Source organism: Myxocyprinus asiaticus, chromosome 1 (assembly GCF_019703515.2).
Source record: "Myxocyprinus asiaticus isolate MX2 ecotype Aquarium Trade chromosome 1, UBuf_Myxa_2, whole genome shotgun sequence".
Taxonomy (NCBI): Eukaryota; Metazoa; Chordata; class Actinopteri; order Cypriniformes; family Catostomidae; genus Myxocyprinus; species Myxocyprinus asiaticus.
The window spans coordinates 67,030,425-67,050,325 of record NC_059344.1 but is presented as its reverse complement, the minus strand read 5'-3'; the positions used below and the strand labels follow the sequence as shown (position 1 = coordinate 67,050,325).

General features: G+C 44.6%; 1 protein-coding gene across 2 annotated transcripts; it reads left to right on the top strand.

Moving 5' to 3' along the window:
• The first annotated feature begins 7,182 nt into the window (after nt 1-7,182).
• Nucleotides 7,183-17,431, top strand: LOC127448026 (lactose-binding lectin l-2-like). 2 transcript variants are annotated; one of them, XM_051710298.1, is made up of 6 exons: nt 7,183-7,266; nt 8,152-8,198; nt 14,467-14,599; nt 14,684-14,838; nt 15,690-15,772; nt 15,908-17,431. In XM_051710298.1, exons 2-6 carry the CDS (start codon nt 8,162-8,164, stop codon nt 16,031-16,033), a joined length of 534 nt encoding a protein of 177 aa, XP_051566258.1. In that variant the 5' UTR covers nt 7,183-7,266; nt 8,152-8,161; the 3' UTR covers nt 16,034-17,431. The 2 variants fall into 2 exon arrangements, with proteins under 2 accessions (XP_051566258.1, XP_051566255.1); XM_051710295.1 differs by having other exon boundaries at nt 14,467-14,838.
• Nucleotides 17,432-19,901: the final 2,470 nt, after the last annotated feature.

Genomic DNA, 19,901 nt, shown 5'->3' with positions numbered 1-19,901 from the left:
CGAACATACGGGTATAAAAGGAGCTGGTATGCAACCACTCATTCAGGTTTTACGCTGAGGAGCCGATATAAGGTCCGGCCATTTCAGCGGGTAGTTCAGCGTTGTGGCAGGAGGGACCAACGTCTCGTTCCCTCCATCAGGGAACGGAGGTTACACCAGTAACCATGACGTTCCCTATCTGTCACTCACTCGACGTTGGTGTCGATGTAGTGACACTAGGGGTCCCTATACAAAACGCCACAAGGCTGAACTGTGTTACGTGAACTGGCGGTGTGTGGTGGGCAGACTTGCTGTGTGCCTCATAGCCAGCGCACCAGGTCGACACGTAACCTCCCCCAACACAGTTATGAGTGTCAAACGGCCCTTTTTGGGGACAAGTCGACTACCCAGAGATAGAGACAGGCTTAACGCAGTCGTGGCCTCTTTCCCCTTCTCTTTTTCCACTCCCTAAAAAAGAAGGGGGATTATCTGACTGGGCCGCCAGGTCTAGTCGGGGGGTGTCCCTCCCAAGGGGAGGACACCGCGGAGACCACACCTCGCCCCAAGAGAGGGGGGATATTTAAGTGGAAGAATACATCACATGGTCTTTCCAACCATGTGGAGAGCCTTCAAGGTAGATCCTACCCAATGGGGGAGGAGTTACTACAACATGGAGACTGAGGGGCTCTGCCCAAGGAAGACGCAGTTTGCCAGTTGGGAAACGAACTAGCGGAAGATATAGATCGCATGGGGTTAGCCTTACAGGGAACCGCCACATGCGGAGCACCTACCCCAGAACCGGGCTCTTAGTTAGCGCGTGTACTGGGCCGGCAGCGAGTCTCTCCGAAAACTCGACTGCCACAGGGCTCGGAGGAAGTCAACCAGGGAACAACTTTTGTGAACACTACTGGGAATTAACAGCGCATGTCTTCAGCTCAAAAGGAGGTGGAAGGCGCTATGTGCAAGCGATACACCCGGCCGGCTATCCCGGGCTTATCCGCTTGTGTTGCGTGCCACTACCTGGGACGAAACCGGTTCCACCCGGAGGTTGTAGAACCTTGCAAAGGTGTTGGGTGTTGCCCAGCCCACTGCTCTTCAATGTCTGTTAGAGAGGCACCTCTGGCCAGGGCCCAAGAAGCCGCTACACCATGGGTAGAATGGGCTCGTAGCCCTACCGGGGGCGGCATGTTTTGGGCGAGACATGCCATAGTTATGGCGTCAATGATCCAGTGGGCGATCCTCTGCTTGGAGACAGCGCTTCCTTTCCGCTGTGCACCAAAGCAGACAAAGAGCTGCTCAGAGATTCTAAAGCTCTGCGTGCGATCCAAATAGATGCGTAAAGTGCGCACCGGACACAGCAACGACAGGGCTGGGTCTGCCTCCTCCTGGGGCAGCGCTTGTAGGTTCACCACCTGGTCCCTAAAAGGAGTGGTGGGAACCTTGGGCACATAGCCCGGTCGGGGGTCTCAGGATCACGTGAGAATAGCCCGGACCGAACTCCAGGCATGTTTCGCTGACAGAGAACGCTTGCAGGTCACCTACCCTCTTGATGGAAGTGAGCGCAGTCAGGAGGGCAGTCTTCAAGGAGAGTGCCTTAAGCCCGGCTGACTGCAAAACTCAAAGGGGGCTCTCTGTAGACCCTGAAAAACTACAGAGGTCCGATGAGGGAACAAGGCGTGGCCTGGAGGGATTCAGCCTCCTGGCGCCTCTTAGGAACCTGATGATCAGATCATGCTTCCCTAAGGACTTACCGTCGACTGCGTCATGGTGTGCTGCTATGGCAGCAACGTACACCTTCAAGGTGGAAGGGGACAGCCTCCCTTCCAACCTCTCTTGCAGGAAGGAAAGCACTGATCTGACTGCGCACCTCTAGGGGTCTTCCTGATGGGAAGAACACCACTTAGCGAACAGACACCACTTAAAGGCATACAGGCGCTTCGTAGAGGGAGCCCTAGCCTGAGTGAACGTGTCTACCACCGCAGGTGGGAGACAGCTTAGGTCTTCCACGTCCCGTCCAGGGGCCGGACATGGAGACTCCAGAGGTCTGGGCGCGGGTGCCGGATGGTGCCCCTTCCCTGAGAAAGAAGGGCCTTCCTCAGGGGAATTTGCCCGGGGGGAGCTGTCACGAGGAGCGTGAGGTCCGAGCACCACGTCTGGGCGGGCCAGTAGGGTGCTTACCAGGACGACCTTCTCCTCGTCCTCCCTGACCTTGCACAGGGTCTGTGCGAGCAGGCTCACTGGGGAAAACGCATATTTGCGAATGCCAGGGGACCAGCTGTGTGCCAGCGCATCTATGCCGAGGAAGGCCTCGGTGAGGGCGTACCAGAGCGGGCAGTGGGAGGATTCTTGGGAGGCGAACAGGTGCACCTGTGCCTGACTGAATCGACTCCAAATCAGCTGGACCACCTGAAGGTGGAGTCTCCACTCTCCCTTGAGGGTAACCTGTTGTTACGGCGCGTCCGCCGGAGTGTTGAGGTTGCCCGGGATGTGAGTGGCTTGCAGCGACTTGGTGCTGCTAACTCCATTGGAGGAGACGGCGGGCGAGTTATGACATACAGCGGGAGCGCAGACCGCCTTGGCGGTTGACATATGCTACCGCTGCCGTGCTGTCTGTCCGAACTAGCACGTGCTTGCCCTGGATCAACGGCCGGAACCTCCGCAGGGCGAGCAGAATTGCCAGTAACTCGAGGCAGTTGATGTGCCAACGCAGCCGCGGACCCGTCTAGAGGCCGGCGGCTGCGTGCCCATTGCCAACAGCGCCCCAGCCCATTTTGCGTGACCACGACGCGCCTGGAGACCAGTTCTAGCGGAACACCTGCTCGTGGAAATGAGAGGTCGGTCCAAGGGCTGAAAAGACGGTGACAGACCGACGTAATGGCCACGCGGTGTGTCCCGTGGCGCCATGCCCGTCTCGGGACTCGAGTCTGGAGCCAGTGCTGAAGCGGCCTCATATGCATCAACCCGAGCGGGGTGGCCACCGCCGAGGATGCCATATGCCCCAGGAGCCTCTGAAAATGTTTCAGTGGAACCGCTGTTTTCTGTTTGAACGCCTTCAAACAGGCCAGCACCGACTGGGCGCGCTCGTTCGTAAGGTGCGCCGTCAAGGAGACTGAGTCCAACTCCAAACCGAGAAAAGAGATGCTCTGAACCGGGAGGAGCTTGCTCTTTTCCCAGCTGACCCGAAGCCCTAGTCGGCTGAGGTGTGAGAGCACCAGGTCCCTGTGTGCGCATAACCCGTCTCGAGAGTGAGCTAGGATTAGCCAGTCGTCGAGATAGTTGAGAATGCGAATGCCCACCTCCCTTAACGGGGCAAGGGCAGCCTCTGCGATCTTCGTGAAGATGCGAGGAGACAGGGACAGGCCGAAAGGGAGGACTTGTACTGATACGCCTGACCCTCGAACACGAACCGCAGGAAGGGTCTGTGTCGAGGAAGGATCGAGACGTGAAAGTACGCATCCTTCGGGTCTACCGCCGCGAACCAATCTTGATGCCGGACGCTCGCTAGAATGCGTCTTTGCGTCAGCATCTTGAACGGGAGTCTGTGTAAGGCCCGGTTCAGTACTCGCAGGTCCAAGATTGGCCGCAACCCACCCCCTTTTTTCGGTACAATGAAGTAGGGGCTGTAAAACCCCTTCTTCATCTCGGCTGGAGGGACAGGTTCTATCGCGTCCTTCCGTAGGAGGGTAGCGATCTCCGCGCAAGGTAGCATCGTTTCCGTCTTTCACCAAGGTGAAGTGGACACCGCTGGACCTGGGCGGATGTCCAGCGAAGTGAATCGTGCAGCCGAGTCGGACGGTCCGGACCAGCCCTCGTGACGGACTGGAAAGCGCAAGCCATGCGTCCGAGTTCCGCGCAAGGGGGACCAAAGGGACAACGTCATCGGATGTACCGGCGGGTGGGGCCTCGCGGCGGGGCGGAGCTTGAGGTGCCACACCACATCGTGGCCGTGCTGAGTCCGAGGACATCGAAGCACTTACCTGGCTCCTTGTGACCACCCCCGGAACAGCCTGGGACGGGGGAGGAAGAGGCCTGTCCTCATGACCCGTGGAGACTGTCACATCGGGGGCGGATTTGTGCCGCAGCTGGGCGCTCAGGGCGGGAGACCGCCGCTGGAGCGCCAACCTGCCAAATGGAGTGGTGGACGGTGGTCGTGATGCCAGCCGTACACACCGAATATGTGACCCAGGGAACAAGGAAACCACTCTTGCGGAGCTCTTGAGTACTGCAGCCACTTGGGCATGCAGCGCAATTAAATGCAAAAGGTAACAAAAAGAAGATCTGCTTACCAGCTCCAGAGCAGCGGGTTTCGTTGTCCCTGGGTCGCCCGTCTCAGGGGCGCTTCGAAGACCTCCGTGGGTTCTTCGGTGCCGGCTGTGAGACGGGTGGCGTCGGCTTCCTGCGGTGGGCTCCACGCCGGGGCCGGGCCGGAGGGGCGGGCTGCGGCGGAGCCAGTGCAGTCACCGCAGGGGGACGCCTTCGGCGATGAGTAGATGGGGTGCGGGATCTTGAGCCACGCCGGGGCAGGACAAGCCGGCTAGCATCCATCTACTGCTCTACCATCGAGAACTGCTGGGCAAAGTCCTCGACGGTGTCGCCGAATAGGCCAGCCTGGGAGATGGGGCAGCAAGGAATCGTGTCCTGTTGGCCTCACCCATCTCGACCAGGTTGAGCCAAAGGTGGCGCTCCTGGACCACTAGTGTGGCCATCGTCCGCCCGAGAGACCGCGCCGCGACCTCCGTCGCTCGGAGAGCGAGGTCGGTTGCCGAGCACAGTTCCTGCATCAATCCCGGGGCGGAACTACCCTCGTGCAGTTCCTTTAGCGCCTTGGCGGACTTGCAGGAGAGCCATGGCGTGCAGGGCGGAGGCGGCTTGTCCAGCAGCGCCGTAGGCTTTGACCGTCAGAGACGACGTAAACCTACAGGCCTTGGACGGGGGCTTTGGGCACCCGCGCCAGGTGGCGGCGCTCTGCGGGCATAGGTGCACCGCGAGCGCCTTTATCCACCGGGGGGTTGCCGAATAACCCTTGGCCGCCCCACCATCGAGGGTAGTGAGAGCGGGGAAGCTGAAAAGATCGGGACCGGGCAGTAAAAGGTGCCTCCCGCGACCTTGTCAGCTCTTCATGCACTTCCGGGAAGAAAGGAACGGGGCGGGGCGTGGCTTTGAGCGGCGCCGCGAGCCCAGGAACCGATCACAGAGCCGCGAGGGTTCAGGGAAGAGCGGTGAAATCCACTCTAACCGACGCTCGCGGCTGTCCGGGAAAGCATGTCGTCATCTCCGCGTCAGCCTGTGACTGGGCGATCGACCCCGAAGGGAGGAGCCCAGCTGAGGCTTCCAACTGGACGAGCCCGCTCTCCGATGCTGCGCTCGAGAGCTCATCACTTTCGCGGGCTCCGAATAAGAGGTCGAACTCGCCGTGAGACGAGCCGGCGGACTCACCCGGAAGCCCGATCGGGGCAGACGAGCGTGCTGGGGAATGGGAGGTCCGCGGGGGGATACCCGGCGGAGGCGGTCCCATTGGGGTCCCCAAATCGCCCCCAGTGCTAGCCGCGCTGGCCTCAAACCCGTGGGTAAAAGGACCGAGGCGGGAGCCTCTGGGGTGGCTCGCTTCCTTACGAAGGCGAGCCGCGACCGCAATGTTGCCATGGACACATTCTTGTAATGAGAATGTGACCATCCACGAACGCTGTCTCCGCGTGAGCAGTGCCCAGACACGAAAGACAGTGATCGTGACCGTTAGAAGGCGAGAGATAACGAGCACAACCAGGAATAACACACAATCGGAAAAGCATCTTTAAAAAGACACGTCTTTAAAAAGACGTTCCGTGTGTGCGCTCTTTTAGAGAAATATATACTCTTTTAGAGGGGAAAAATGCTCTTTCAGAAAATATACTCTCTAGTTTTTCTGCCGAAGCGCCCAGGGGCATTCTCTGCAGTGCACCAGTGCAGAGGAGGGAGAAGCCGCTGAAATGCGCCGTCAGATCCAGCAGGTGAATGAACAGTAGTATTCAGCTCAATGAACATGACCGTTCGGCTCCGAAGAGAAAATCTGAATGAGTGGTTGCATACCAGCTCCTTTTATACCCGTATGTTCGGGGGAGTGGCATGCAAATACCACTCGCCAATTTTCATTGGCCTTTTATCAAAGACCAGAGGTGTCTCGGGCTCCCAAGAGTGACCCCTAGTGTCACTACATCGACACCAACGTCAAGTGAGTGACAGATAGGGAACCAGCTGTCTAACAATGTAGCCACATCAGATCTAAGGCTGAGGAAGGTAAAATTCACATACTTATCTCTCCATGTTTTTTCTTCAAAGCGTATGCAATATTTTTAATAGTTTTGACAGGTTCCATCGGACTATTGGCATACATGTAGCTGGTCTGTGTTACCCAGTGCTATTTTCACTTATTGCAAATATTTATATGGCTATACTGAACCAGTGGTAGGGGGGCCCCTGGTGGCAGCAGGGGCCTTATGCAGCAGCATATGTCGCTGATTAGGCAGAGCCGGCTCTGATTAAAAAGTTTTTTTGTTGTTATTGTTTGACAGCTTGAATAAAGCCTATTCAAGGCTACTTTTATAGAATTTGCATATTAAAAAGTGATACGTTTAATCTTTCAGCTTGCATAGTTCCACCGGTTTTTCATACACTAACCTGCAAACTAATTAATGTTGCATTGCTCTTTCTTAAAGAAGTGCAAAAACTTGTGTAACTTGTCTGCACCAACACATCCAAACTGGAAAATTATGGAAAGCAGTGTGCAAATTATACATTGACAAAAAAAAAAACACACACACACACACAGGTACAACTTATTCTGGTAATTTTATGCATGCAAATACATTGGCCAACTCATAATACCTAAGAGAGGTAAATTCCTAGGGAGTGACGTTTGTGGTCAGCGATGACACCAGATGACATCACATTTGTGTATTTTAGTGAAAAATATCCATGACATACATTTCAGTGCAAATTTCAACGTACATTTATAGATTATAGATTAAGAATAAATAATATGAATAAGAATAAACTCTGTCTGCCCATGTGATTTTCCTTCAAAGCACTTCCTGTATCTGGTAAAGACCAGACAGTGCATTTTTTTTTGTTTTTCCTGTTTGCATAAACCGCATTATTTTGAATATATTTGATAAAATGAGTGGTTTGCATAGGAGTTATAAACCATCCAGTATAACAAATACAATATAATAAACCTCTCAGCACTGTACACCTAAAGCAAGAACACAGAGGTCAAAAAGTCCGAAAATGTTTCACGGATCTTCATAACAGGTAATTTGCTTTCACTTCATATTTATAAGTTACAAAATAGTTCAATCTATTGCTCATAGTTGTAGATTACACACCTCTTGTAAAAGTTTGGACTTGCTTCACAGTGAGTTTCTCGTGATCTTAAATATGTTTTGATCGAGAGACTTATTCTTAAATGCTTGATGTTGATTTTGTACACAAATATAAATTGTGCTTATGTATGAATTCCTTTACAAAACATCATAATTTATAAAACTACATAATTTCCATACTGCCATTTGTGTTGTTTCAGAGTTTTGATGACTTTAGGAAAATAATTATAATTATAATTATTATTATTATTATTATTTAAAAAAATTGTATTTGTGTCCAAACTTTTGACTGACTTTTTATTTTCTTTACAACCTACCACTAATTGACTTATGTTTTATGTTATGCTAACACGTCATATTACTCTAATCTGGTAACCCATTCTCGGCTAGTTTGCTTATATTAGTTAGGTAATTTGGCCACCAGATCTAGGCATCTCTTCCCATTCAAATATCTTGCAAATATCACAGCATCGCTGTTATACCAAATTAATCTAGCAATCTCTGTGCAGTCTTTGTAATGAAAGAGGGGTAAAATCTTACACACTCAAATCTTGGTGGTAGGTAACCATTAAAACATTAAGACATTAAGAATAAAGTATAGGTGAAACTAGATAAACTTTGATGTTGACTCGACAAAGCTTTGTTTTAAACTACGTTTAAATGTTTTGATGGTCATACATACAGTATATTACAGTAAGACAAAGACAGCTAGTTAGATAAAGAGTGAGTGAGAGAGAGAGAGAGAGAGAGAGAGAGAGCGAGCAACTTTTTTTTGCAACTGGGCCATTAACCACATTTAAGCACATTCTTGTAGGTAACTGGAAATGGAACAAGGTCTGCTTCAAGTATTACTTTTACTTGGTGAGTAACTGAAAGTTAAGGGTCATTTTAATGAATTGTCAAATATGTATAAAAGTGTGCATTTCTGTTCATTTGGTTATTAATTAATTTTATGTTCATACAATTATCTAAGCAAAAGACGTGTTAACCTCATTACCTCACTATGTGAGTAATTAATCATCAGGCTGAAAAGAGTATTCAAATTATACAAGCCTTTGGAAGACTGATACTTCAGGGATAGTTCACCCAAAAATGACATTTCTCTCATCATTTCTTCACCTCATGCAATTCCAGATGTGTATGACTTTCTTTCTTCTGCTGAATACAATCGAAGACGTTTAGAGGAATATTTCCGCTCTGTAGGTCCATACAATGCAAGTGGATGGTGACTCTGAAGGTCCAAGAAGCACATAAAGGCCGCATAAATGTAGTCAATAAGTCTCCAGTGGTTAAACTGATGTTTTCAGAAGTTATATAATAGGTGTGAGTGAGAAACAGATCAGTATTTAAGTCATTTTTTTTACTCCAAATCTCCACTTTCACTTTTACATCTGAAAGTCACATGTGGTGCCTGTTTAGTTGAACTTTCACACCTGAAGGTGATGTCAAAGTGGAGATTTAGAGTAAAAAATGACTTATTGATCTGTTTCTCATCCACACCTATTATGTCACTTCTGATGATATGGATTTAAACACTGGAGTCTTATGGATAATTTTTTATGTTTCCTTTATGTGATTTTTGCAGCTTCAAATGTGGGTTGTATTAATACCAAAAAAAAAAGATGGTTTTTTTTTTATTAAAAAAACAATCCTAACGGTAAAAGTAGCTCCAAACGTGGACTTCCTGAGGACTTCAAAACCCCTAAGAGTGACTCTCAAATGATCCGAAGGATGCCTGCTGTTATCAATCCACATTAAAAACAATGTTATAGAGTATTATTATGACATAAAACCTTTTATAAAGGGATCGCCTGGAGCGCAATTGAGTTTAAATAATTTAATAATATAACATTATAATATTATAGACATTCTAATATTGACATTGACCTTTAAAACATGTATTGTCTGAATCGCAAGGGTGTTTTCATTATTGCCAGTGTAGGGGAGTAACGGAATACATGTAATGGGATTATGTATTTAAAATATTCCACTACAGTTACAATTTAAATCATTGGTAATTAGAATATAGTTACATTCAAAAAGTATTTTGATTACTGAAGAGATTACTTTGCATTTTATTGTCATTTGTTTCATTTAATATTTAGTCCTTTCAGATGGAAAACATTTATACATATAAATGATGCGATCCAAAGTGCATTTGAACAGCGGTGAAACACTTTCTTATGATGTGTTACATTCATACGAGCAGACAGAGAAGTAAGTTTGAAGTAAGTTTGGAGCAGAAGAAATAGAAATAAACCTTGTGTAAATTGTCAGCTTTACGCTAAGTTAAAATGCTATTTCTAGCCATTTTACATGCACATGTTAGCAGACACGATCATATTTTTTTATCAAGAAAATTCACGTTGGATCATAATTTCTTTTTTTCTAGTAAGACCTTTGATATTAGGGCAAAAGTCATATTCTTGATAATAATTTTTGTATTGTTTTCCTGTAAAAATATCTAAAAATCCTTAAAACAAGATCAATTTGATTGATCTTGTTTTAGAAACAACACTGCATAAGATATTTCGGTTTTTCAGAGAATGTATTTTTAACATGTGTATTTTGTCTTACTGTACTGGCAGAGTTTTTATAGTCAAAACAAGTGAAAAAAATCTACCAGTGCTGAAGAAGTAATCCAAAGTATTTAGAATACGTTACTGACCTTGAGTAATCTAACAGAATACGTTACAAATTACATTTTACAGCATGTATTCTGTAATCTGTAGTGGATTACATTTCAAAAGTAACCCTCCCAACTCTGATTACTGCAAAGTTAGTTAGAGATGCAGTTAATTTTCCCACGAACCTAAACAGCCCAATTAGACTGGAGAACAATTTTGACAACTCTGCGCACAAAGTGAAACTGTGTAGTGTGGATGAATTGGGAATTTCTGTCATCTATCAGCACAGAATCATCTATCATAATCTCTCCCCTGACAGCCTATTGTCCGAAAATTCATAGTGTATGTTTTCTTGTGGATGCGTGCTCGCTCCAGACCAATGGTGCCATTCACGGCCATCGTGGGGCTCACCGGTGTGGTTCATACAGTAGACGGGACGCACGCTTGTTTCATTGCACCAACACAGGATGAACAAATATTCATTTACTTAAAAAATATCTATCTATCTATCTGTCTGTCTGTCTGTATAACTATCTATCTCTTATATTATATTAATAGCAAGTCATATATTTCCAATGTAAACCTTAACAACTTTTTTCAACCCTACTGAGATGCAGGAGTGCGCTGATATGACGGCTCTGTTTTTCACTCTGTGTGTGAGTAACGCGTATAATGTTTGTCCACGTGTGTGGTGGGTGTGTGTGTGAGAGGGGGGCGAAGGTGTTTCCCACAGATATCTCAGATCATATAGAAACTGTTGTATTGATCAAGTGTATCTTGCTTTGATACAGCTCAAGCCTTCGTTGCTAGTTCAAAAACGTCATGTTAGAACTAGCAACGGAGGATGCGCTGCCGTTCGGCGCTGGAGTAACAAGGTGTGTGTGTGTGTGTGTGTGTGTGTGTGCGCAAGCAAAACAGAGGGGGAAGGGTAGTGTGGTGCTTTCCACTACAGCTATATGAGGCTGATTAGGGCGAAATACTCTACAGTGAAACATTAAAAGTTATTTTGGATAATATAAACTGTTGTATTGATCAAGTCGTGGGGGTGCAGCTCTATTTGTTGATCGCAACTCGAGTCTCAATGTGTGTGTGTGTGTTGTGTGTGTGCATGCGCGTGCGTATGTGTGTGTGAGCGTGCGGGGGAGACGAGGGAGCATGAGCTCTCTTTTTAACCGAAATTGAAGTAAATGTACAATATTTTAGACATTGTTTGACATGCTTATCCAATGTATTTAACCAATGTTTTTGTTTCAATTGGTTATTTTGTTGTGGTAGCCTGTAGGGCTCTTTGAAATAACTGAAATTATTGTAACGTGTGGTGCAAGACAAACAGACCCAAGAGCAGAGGATTCAGTTCAAAGGATTTATTCACAATTTATGTAAGCAGTCCAGGGATGACGAGGGTAGGAAACTCGGCACCGGCTGCAGGGAAAAGAGGTAATTCCAATAGTGAGCGCTCCAATAGTGAGCGCTCCAATAGTGAGTGCTAGTGTGCATCGAAGAGTGTGTTCATAGGAAGTGTGTGTGCATGGTGGAAGTCTTGAATGGATTAGTAGAATCCTCCGTAGAAGCTTAGTGAGGTGCAGAAAGATGCCCAGTAGATATGAGCATCTTTAACTTCCGGCACACAGACAGAGACAAGAAATCCTCCATGGACTGCCAACTGGCACACAGCAATACTGGAAGGTAACCACAACCCGACAATGCAGGTAACCAACAGAATAACGAGACAGGACCATCTAGACAGAGAGAGTGAGGTTAGTACTCAACCTCATCAACAATCTAGCCAAGTAACAGTGAACACGACGGGTTTAAGAAGGGAGTGCATTAGAGGAGAACAGGTGTTGCTATGCACGCTAATCAGTGGCATGATTAGCCTTTCTCCGACAACAATGATTGTTCCCATGGAAACGCTTATCATGCATGCCGCCCGCATCTGTGAAACACGAGGGAGAGAAAATGACAATACAAACAGAACAAATCAACGGACTTACTAAAACCGTGACAATAATTTGGCGATGATATGGGACCATTATGACCTGGAACTATTTCATAACCATGCGTTTCCTAGAAAAATAATTGCACACCTTAAAACGGCCATGAACCAATCAGAAACAAGCATTCAACAGACCCGTGGTTTATATTATATTTGATATATATTTCCGCTATTTGTCAATCTTATATTTTATTTGTTATATATCCCGCTATCTGTCAATGTGGAATTTGCTGACGAATAGCACCTCCCTGTCTACCAATCACTTAAATGTGATATCATCCATAGCAACTAGGTCAACTCCGCCTTAATCTTACATTGAGATATTTAATCAAATTTGCACTTAGCAGTTTATAGCAGTGAATAGCTTTCAAGCAAAAACTCTTAGATAGGAACTCTTTGGAGAACTCCTAGTGGTAAGATACAAATCTTTGTGAATACGGGTGCTGATCACCATTCTCTGTGATATTCTTTGAAAAATCTTCATTTGTGTTCTGCAGAAGAAAAAAAGATGTCATACACATCTGGGATGGTATTAGGGTGAGTAAATGACAAGAGAACTTTCTAGCCTTTTAAAGATGATTACTTGCTGCGCCAGTAGCGACACAAAACGGAATTGCAAAAACAAAATTTGTTTTCAAAACAGCTTTCTGAAAACGCCCCCCATCTGTCGTTGGTCAAAGAAAGAGATAGTCCTGCCCTCAACACCCCCCATTGGTTGAGTTACATTTTTGGGGCAGGACTAAGTGGGTCCCTCAAAACAAACAGAGAAATTTTCAAAGCGCAGACAGCGCACGTACATCTCCGAGATGTCTGTTTACGAGTGTTTCATTTTTTACGAGCGATTGCATTATAACATCTTAAAAAAAGATCATATTTACATCCATTTTAAATCGTAAAAGTCCCAAAGACCTCTTCTGAGCAAACAATATGAAAAATTTGTCTTCCAGATGTGAACATGTACATGTGCTTTCAGGGATATTGTATACCTGTAAATTACCTGTATTTTCTGGATATAAAGTGGCACCTAAAAATAAGTTGCACTTGGTTAAAATTGTGTTGTTGAGAGAAAAAACAAAACAAAGATAAGCCGTATCTTAACCGTACACAGGCAGTGACAAAGTGACTAGATCTCATTTTCAATGAGAGCTGGCGACACGAGCGACAGCGACCTCTGGCGACTAGATGTGGACGTGTCCAGCAACTTGAGAAAGTTGAGCAAAGTTTAACTTTATGCAGATTAGGTGCGATGTTTGGGAGCGACTACCAGTAGGAGTGAAAGCAGTGGGAATTGCTCACAAGTTGTTCACACATTCTTGTCGCTTGATGTTACTAGTCTCTAAATTTTTGTCACCAGTAGGCGTTCCTACTCTAACGTTATTGGTGGGATAATGTTACCACCCTGGCCTTTATCTCTCCGTCCTGTGGTGGCAGTGTGGGACAGTTTCTGGTTGGCTGGGAAAGTAATTGTTAAATTGATTTGATTGGTGGGGTGTTTGTTTAAGAGTAACCCTTTTCGTTTGTTTTGCTGCTCTCTCTTTGGGGAAGGTTCCTGTTCCTAAAACATGTAGACATTTCTTGCTTTATGTTCATTTGAATTAATTTACAATAAAATGATTTAAGTGCATATTTATGTCTGACTCCCATCTATTTTGCGGTCTTGAACGAGCTGGCTGTAACATGCACAACTGGCCATAGTGTTTGAAAGTCTGATCTTTATATCTGCAAAAGTGCTCAATGCATCATATCATTGACAAGGTGAATGACCTACAATGTATGAATAAACTCATTCAGAATGCAGACAATTTCTGACATGGTTTTCGATACTTTATGTTTTTTATATATATATGTATGTGGTTACAGACAAATAATTTAGAATGGTAAAATCGCTCACAGTAGCATTAACTTCTCTGTCTTGCCTTCACTCGACTCGGTTTCTCACTGGAGACTGATGGCGTGCCCTCCACTGCGTTCTCTCCTTATTGGTTCAGTTGTCGCTGTCATGTCGCCAGAAGTTGCTAGCTTAAAAGCATAAATGCTTGTGAATAGCTGATTATTGAGTTATATTCCAATTAAAAATTATTATAAATTACTTGTCTTCATCACTCATAAATATTCACTGAACTCTCCATGTGCCATTTATTATGTATTCAAATGTATTAATAGTACATTAACAGCAAACTCTGTTGTATGCGGCACATTTAAAAAATTAATTAAATAAAAAGTAAATTATCCGTATATTCCATACAGAAAATTTGCACACAAAGCACACACAGTATACTGTGCTGCAGCAACATGAAGTGTGCTATTGAAAAACAAAAGCCTTGAAAACACACATCGTATGTTCCACTTTTTATTTATTTATTAATTGGAGCTCAACAGCCACAGTCTTTATTTACATTCATTGAATGAAAAAGAGGGACAGCAAGCTGTTCAAAAATTCTCCTTTTGCGTTACATGAAAGAACTCATCATAACCGGTGGATTAACACTTGAATATCTCTCTCCAGCTCTAAGCGTCTGTGTCAGCTCTCGTATATTTCACGTTGTGCCTGAACTGATGAGCTGGTGGGATGCACAGACTTACTGCAGACAATATTACACTGATCTAGCCACCTTTGCTGACCAGACAGAAGTTGATGAGTGGGTAAAAACTGTGGTCACAGTTTCTACTACAAATTTAGAATATTGGAATGGACTCTATGGGATTAATTTTACTGCACCCAGGATCTGGTCCGATCAGAGCAATTCCATGTTCAGATTGTGGAATCCCGGACAGCCGAATGAATGGAATGTCTCACAAATATGTGTGCTATCTTCACCTGATGGATTCTGGTGGGATAGATCATGTACACATTTGCACCCTTCTGTTTGCTACAGCTGTGAGTATTTAGCATTTACATTGCACTACAAACATCATTTTCTCAATCAGTATTTAAAATGTCTATACATCCTCATATCAGACACTGACTAAATTATGCTTAACTGACCTGCATGAGTAACTCTATTGTAGTGAACCTGTTGTGTGACGAGATGAATTATGGCTAAATTTTAATAATGGCATTCTATGGAGCCATTAAAGTATTTTATGTGTTAATTTTGTGTTTACAGTTAGTGCACGTCTAATAACACATCAACAAGTGATGCAGAGAAGTATTTCTAATGGCTAATTTAATTTTTAAAGTCATCTGCACTTTTTGTATATTGGAATTTAATTATCACTGAAGCTCAAGAACGTAGTATCTCTTATGAACAAACCCCACTTAAACGGTACAAACATTAAAGAAAAATACCACCGAAGGCCAAATTAAACAACAACGTGGATGGAAAGTGGACTGAGACAATCAGTACAGACACAATGTGTGTGCACAGAGAACGGGTTCTTTCTCACTCAGTTCATGTTTGGGTCCCCACAAGGATAGTAAAACTTGAGATCACCTACATTGTGGTGCCCAGCCAGCGGTCCCCACGAGGGGATTGGCTTATTAAACATAATAATCGATGTTCTTTTGAAAATGTAAAAATGCAAAAAGGTTTCTGTGAGGGTTAGGTTTAAGTGTAAGGTTATGTTTAGGGGATAGAAATTATCCTTAGATCTGTATAAAATCCACGTTGCATAGAAGTCTATGTAGAGTCCCCACAATGATATAAAAACGTGTGTGTGTGTGTGTGTGTGTGTGTGTGTGTGTGTGTGTGTGTGTGTGTGTGTGTGTGTGTGTTTATATTTCTACAGGGGAGAAAACACAGATAGTGAGAGTGCAGGTGAAATCAAGTCAAAATATGAATGATCAGGTGCAGAAAGGGATTTTGCAGAAGGTGAGTCCAAATAATTATTGGTGAATAAACCAAGAGTGATTGTATAGCATTTTGTAATTCACATTGAAAAGAAAAAAATAAATCAACTTTTAAGTATGCAATAATACCTTGATAAATTATGTTTTGTATTCTCAGATAGAGCAGGTACTGAAGGAGAAGGGGTTGCAGTATGATGCCAAACTGTCTTGGAAAAAACAAACAGATGGAAATGTCTTCCAAAAGATCCAGAAACATGAAGTACATAAGCAGACTTGCAATTAAAGATGTGTACCCTTAATTCATAACTGATAATTCACAATAAACAGAAAAGACTAATAAGACCTCCATGTCACATCCATGCCTGTAACTTCAAAATTCACCATCAGAGGTCCCTACAGGATATGGTGTTGTTATGATTTGTCTTCATGGTTTACTTCCTTTTGGCTCATTTGAGATGTCAAAATCTTTGGGTGATTCTCAGTTCTGTTATTGGTGCTTTCAAATTTCCAATACTGTAATAATTGACTGCAATTGAAAATAAAAAAGTCAATATCATAAAGGACTTGGCAATTCTCTAAACACACTAAGAGGAGGTGAGGACTGAAAAGAGAGAACGCTTCAGGTTCATGAGGAAGTTTTTTTATTATTTTATGTAGGGTTAAGTGCTCAAAGAAAGGTTTTGTCTTTAGCCATTTAAAAAAAAAAAAAAAAAGATGGAGACTGCTTCACGGATGGTGTTGGGAAGGTCATTCCAAAAGTCTGTGAAAGTGTTTTGGTGCCTCTTTGTGTTGGTACCACGAGGCGCTGATCATCTGCAGAACACAGGCTTCAGGTGGGAACGTAGCTCTGCAGGAAAGATTGTAGCTAAGCTGGTGCAGACCCAGTGACTGTTCGCTATGCCAGCATCAGAGCCTTGAACTTGATACATGCAGCATTCTGGATCATTTGCAGAGACCTTGCTGTGCATGCAAATAGGCTGGCTAAATGAGCATTACAATAATTCAGTAGGGCGCATGGGTCCGGCGGTGGTTATCGCAGTGTGCGGGCGCGCCCTCCGTTGATGTCATGGTCTTGGCACTTTGCCAGGTTGTGTGTTTGCCTGTGGAGGACTGTGGCATCATTGTTCCTTGTCTGTTTTGTCAAAGCGTGTTTACATTTTGTCCACATGTGTTCAGATGTCGCTGGCATGCTGAATCAGCGTTTCCATGGGACCCTGATTGCTTCCATGGGAACACTGATGATTACTACTGTCAGCTGTGAGCGACAACTGCCCCTTGTTTGTTTCTCTTATTTAAACATGGATCATTGTCTACTATCATTGTGACTGTTTCTGTTCGTGCTTGAGTCGTATGCGTGTTAAGTGTTTCATTGTGGATGCATTGCGTGTTACTCACCTTGCAGATCGCTGTCGCCCTTACCAGTGTTGAACCTGTCTGTTGGAGGAGGATTCCTCGGATCTGTGCCCATGTGTCGGGAGAATCACTCGACAGGGCTTGAAATGCACACATCCATCTCAAGGACTCTCATCCCTTGCCCACTTAGCGGTTTTCCTTATTGAGCTCAGATGAACTGGTGCTGGAATGCCTTTTGTGTGTTTGATTTAATAAAGACTCACTGACTGTGTTTCTTCTGTATTTGGGTCCTGTTTCCCCAGCACCGTGACAGACATGTCTCACTCTATAAAACTACCATCAATCATTTAAATCACTACACATACTGGAAGTCTTCAATAGACACATTCTGTTGACTACTTAGATTCACTTCATGTTTGTTCTGTGATGCAGCCTACACACAATTTAAAAATAAAAATAAAATGCTGTTAAAATAGGAATCATGTGTACTTGTATTCACCATAAATTGTAATGTATTATCACATGTAGGTACTCCATGAACACACATTATGTTAATGACTTGGACCAGCTGTGTCTAAATCCATTTATCCATTCTTTTTTTTCTTTTTTTTTTTTCAATTTGGAATGCCCAATTCCCAATTCGCTCTAACTCCTCATGGTGGCGTAGTGACTCGCCTCAGTCTGGGTGGCGGAAGACGAATCTCAGTTGCTTCCGCGTCTGAGACCGTCAATCCGCGCATCTAATTGCGTGGCTTGTTGAGTGCGTTACTGCGGAGACGTAGCGGGTGTGGAGTCTTCATGCTATTCTCCACAACATCCACGCACAACTCACCACGCACCTCACCGAGAGCGAGAACCACATTATAGTGACCACGAGGAGGTTACCCCATGTGACTCTACTCTCTCTAGCAACCGGGCCAATTTGGTTGCTTAAGAGACCACTTGCAAAAGGAGGGACAAGTCAAAAAAAAAATTGTGGTAATCAACATTATGCCACAAATGCTGTCGATTGGGCTTCACTTGTATTGGGAAGGGGAAAAAAAAGAATTCTACTGTTGTATCTTACACAGTTTTGCATCTCATGTAAATGTATCTTGTTATAAGATGGTTTAGATATTTTAGTAGAAATCAAGTAAAAACAATGTTTTTTTTTTGTTTGTTTTTTTTTTTTATTACAATTTGAGTCTGTCTCTGTATTTGCATTATATCTTATTAAATGCAGTATAGTTTAGACAGCAACATGGTCTAAGAACATACTTTGCATCACCCAAGTAAATTCCTGTAACTCAGCTGGTTTTCCAGTAAAACACAGTAAACTTGGTGCTTGCAACATCAATGTTGCGCATTCACAAAAACACTCAAACTGATCAAACCTATAACTTGAATGTTCTGGAAGTTGCTCTGCATAAAATCTGCTGAATAGATGAATGTAAATGCATCTAAACATTGCATGTAATTTCATTAATATCACATTGTACCAATGTGAAAATGTAATTGTGAAATGTCTATACAGTATACTTTTGAAGATCACCCTGATGAACTTGGTACAGTCAATAGCTAAAAATGTGGGGGGAGGTGTACCAGCATTGACAGTAGAAGGAACTATTACACACACAGTATTTAGTCATTTGTGCTTAGTGAGCTTCTCTCATAACACATAGATTTTCACTGAAAAACCACTTGCATTTCAGGTTGCTTCTCACCAAAACCTGAGAAGTATACTGTTGTAACATCCGAGGTTGTTACCCCTTCTACCAACCACCAGAGCGAGCCCTCTCCCGAATACTAACTCTGTACCGTTTCTTCTTTGGTGACTTCCTGTTTAAACTATATAAATACCACGCTGTTCCATTCTGACTTTGTGAAGTATTGCCGGTTTACCATGCCTTACCAAGCATTTTTCCATTGCTATTGCTGATTGTTTTCTTGGATTTACTGCCTTTGGATACCCCTTTGTTTTGTTTGCTTTGTTGGACTGTCTTTTTGGTTTATTGGATTATACCGCCTGCTTAACAACTACCTCTACTTGCCTGCCGAATTGGATTGTTTGCTTGTGTACTTTAATAAACTTTCTGCACATGGATCCTAACACCGTCTCCATGGCAATTTCGTTACTGAATACTTCGCCAAACATGGATCCAGCGGAAGTTTCACAGCTCCAGGCTGCATTCACGCACCAGTGCGAGGTATTAAGGGGTTACCAAGACCAGCTGAACAACCTACGAGCTGCCAATGAATGTTGACACAATACATTCACTCACTGCCAGCTCCCCATGCTAAACCGGTAAGCTTTGCTCTACCTGATAAGTTTGATGGTTCTGCTGAAAAATGCCGGGGTTTTTTACAACAATGCAAGGTATTTTTCTCAAATCAGCCTGAATCATTTGGTTAAGACTCCAGGAAATGTTCTTTTTTGATGTCACTGCTTACCGACAAAGCTCTCGATTGGGCCGCCGCTGTTTGGGATAAAGATTCTCAAATCCAGGTTTGATTCGATTACTTCGTTCAACAAATCCACGAAGTCTTCGAGTATCCAGCGGGCGGCCAAGATATCTCTGTTCAGTTACTTCATCTATGCCAGAGTCATCGATCAGCAGCGGATTATGCAGTTCTGTTCAGGACACAAGTGGCTCAGAGTGGGTGGAATGATGTCGCTCTGAAGAATGTTTTCCGCGAAGGGCTTAACCTGAAACTCAGGATGGAACTGACCTGCAAGGGTGAAGGTACGAATCTTTCTGAATACATAACTATGGCCATCAAGATTGATAACCTGCTTCAGAATGCTTCACGGCCTCAGT